Source organism: Condylura cristata, unplaced genomic scaffold (assembly GCF_000260355.1).
Source record: "Condylura cristata isolate star-nosed mole 26May11 unplaced genomic scaffold, ConCri1.0 scaffold00019, whole genome shotgun sequence".
Classification (NCBI taxonomy): domain Eukaryota; kingdom Metazoa; phylum Chordata; class Mammalia; order Eulipotyphla; family Talpidae; genus Condylura; species Condylura cristata.
This window is the reverse complement of record NW_004567120.1, coordinates 17,688,681-17,690,056: the sequence shown is the minus strand read 5'-3', so window position 1 is coordinate 17,690,056 and position 1,376 is coordinate 17,688,681. Positions and strand designations below refer to the sequence as shown.

Sequence of the window (1,376 nt, the reverse complement as noted above, 5' to 3'; positions counted from 1 at the left end):
TAAGACTCAGGCACTGTGTTCCTCACCTCCACTGTGGGGCTGCACATGTGTGAGGTAGGTGCAAGATAGTCAAATCTGAAATCTGCACAAACAGCCATTCGTTGGAAAATCATTTTCAAGGATCCCACTTCCCTCCGGGATGAGGTGCTCTACCAGGCCAAGGGTCCTGAGCACACAAAAGACTCTTGTCATTGAGGTGGCCCAGGAAAAAGTCAACAGACTCACATGCATCATGGTGACCAGGTGACAAGGGTTGAGCAGGTAGATGACGGTCTTGGTGGCGAACTTAAAGCCCACCTCCACCCCGAAGGTCAGGCACAGGGCTACTAAGAGCAGATTCTTGCTCAGGCTCTCCTTGCCTTCCTCTGGCCGCTGGGTCACCTGCTCTGGCTGGCAGCCACGGCCACCCCTACCGTCCTCCTTCGTCTGCCTCAGGATGTGCCGCAGGGCCACCAGGATCTCCAACAGGGCCAGGGTCAGGACCACCACACTCTCCAGCAGCCGCTGCTGCCAAGAGAGGAAGGCAGCACAGTCGGGGCCCCCATTGCCTGCAAAGCTGGGGTCGACGCCCCCATACAGCCAGTCCAGGAGACTTTGGTAGCTATACCGGGACATGATGCCAAGTGGTTCCCCTCGACCACCGTGCAGTAAGCAAGAGCGAGATGGAACACAGGCCCAGAGGGTTGCCCAAAGGATGGGACATGTAAGGAGGGCACACCCCCACCCCCGTACCCCCCTCCAGACGCCTGGGCACCTAGAGCAGGGGAAGGGAAGCTACACGCGAGGCCCGGGGTCAAGTGCTGGCTCTAACTTGTCCCCACGGCTGTCTGGGGAGCCCCCCGCGCTTCTCCAGTGGCCACCAACGAGGCAGGGTGGAAACGAGCCGTTGGCCAATCTAAAAGGAAGGAGAGGAAAAAAAAAAAAGGTCTCAAAGAGGCAATGGCATTGGGAATTACGAAGCGGGGAGCAGGTTAACTAGCGAGGGAGAAAACGGGATTGGGGACTGGAGCGAAGCAAGCGGGGGCCGGGGAAAGCCGGTTGCTGGGAGGGTCAGGGTAAGGGCCTAAGGGACCCCAGCAAGACAGCGGGAGCGAACGGGGTGGGGTAGGGGGGGAGGGCACTGGGGTGAGAGCGACCTCTCCCGGAGGGGACTCGGGAGGCCAGGAGAGGAGCTAGCGGGGCCGGGCAGGCGGGGAGGGCGACCGGGGATGGCAGGCAACCGGACTCCTCGTCTCGAGCACTTGCCACAGGGGAATCTCTTACTCCTGCAACCGCGTGGCCGTCTCTGCCCCCAGCTAGCAACTTCGCCGCGACGGGCCCCTCCAGCCAATTTAGAGCCTTCCCGGGCCAGCCTCCCGCCCCCGGGTACACCCCCG

At 61.4% G+C, this 1,376-nt stretch overlaps 1 protein-coding gene across 4 annotated transcripts in view; it reads right to left on the bottom strand.

Moving 5' to 3' along the window:
* TMEM164 (transmembrane protein 164) overlaps positions 1-1,376 on the bottom strand; it is a 145,143-nt gene that overhangs the window by 142,572 nt on the left and 1,195 nt on the right. For 2 of the 4 annotated variants that reach the window (XM_012727215.1, XM_012727213.1), the window contains exons 1-2: positions 1,264-1,307; positions 226-895 (exon numbers count right to left, since the gene is read on the bottom strand). The exons of 1 other annotated variant lie outside the window; for it this stretch is intronic. In XM_012727215.1, the coding sequence (XP_012582669.1) occupies positions 226-615 (390 nt within the window). In that variant the 5' untranslated portion in view covers positions 616-895; positions 1,264-1,307. Of the gene's footprint in view, positions 1-225; positions 896-1,263; positions 1,308-1,376 lie in introns of those variants that run through there. One more of the 4 variants, XM_012727214.1, reaches the window with a different exon arrangement.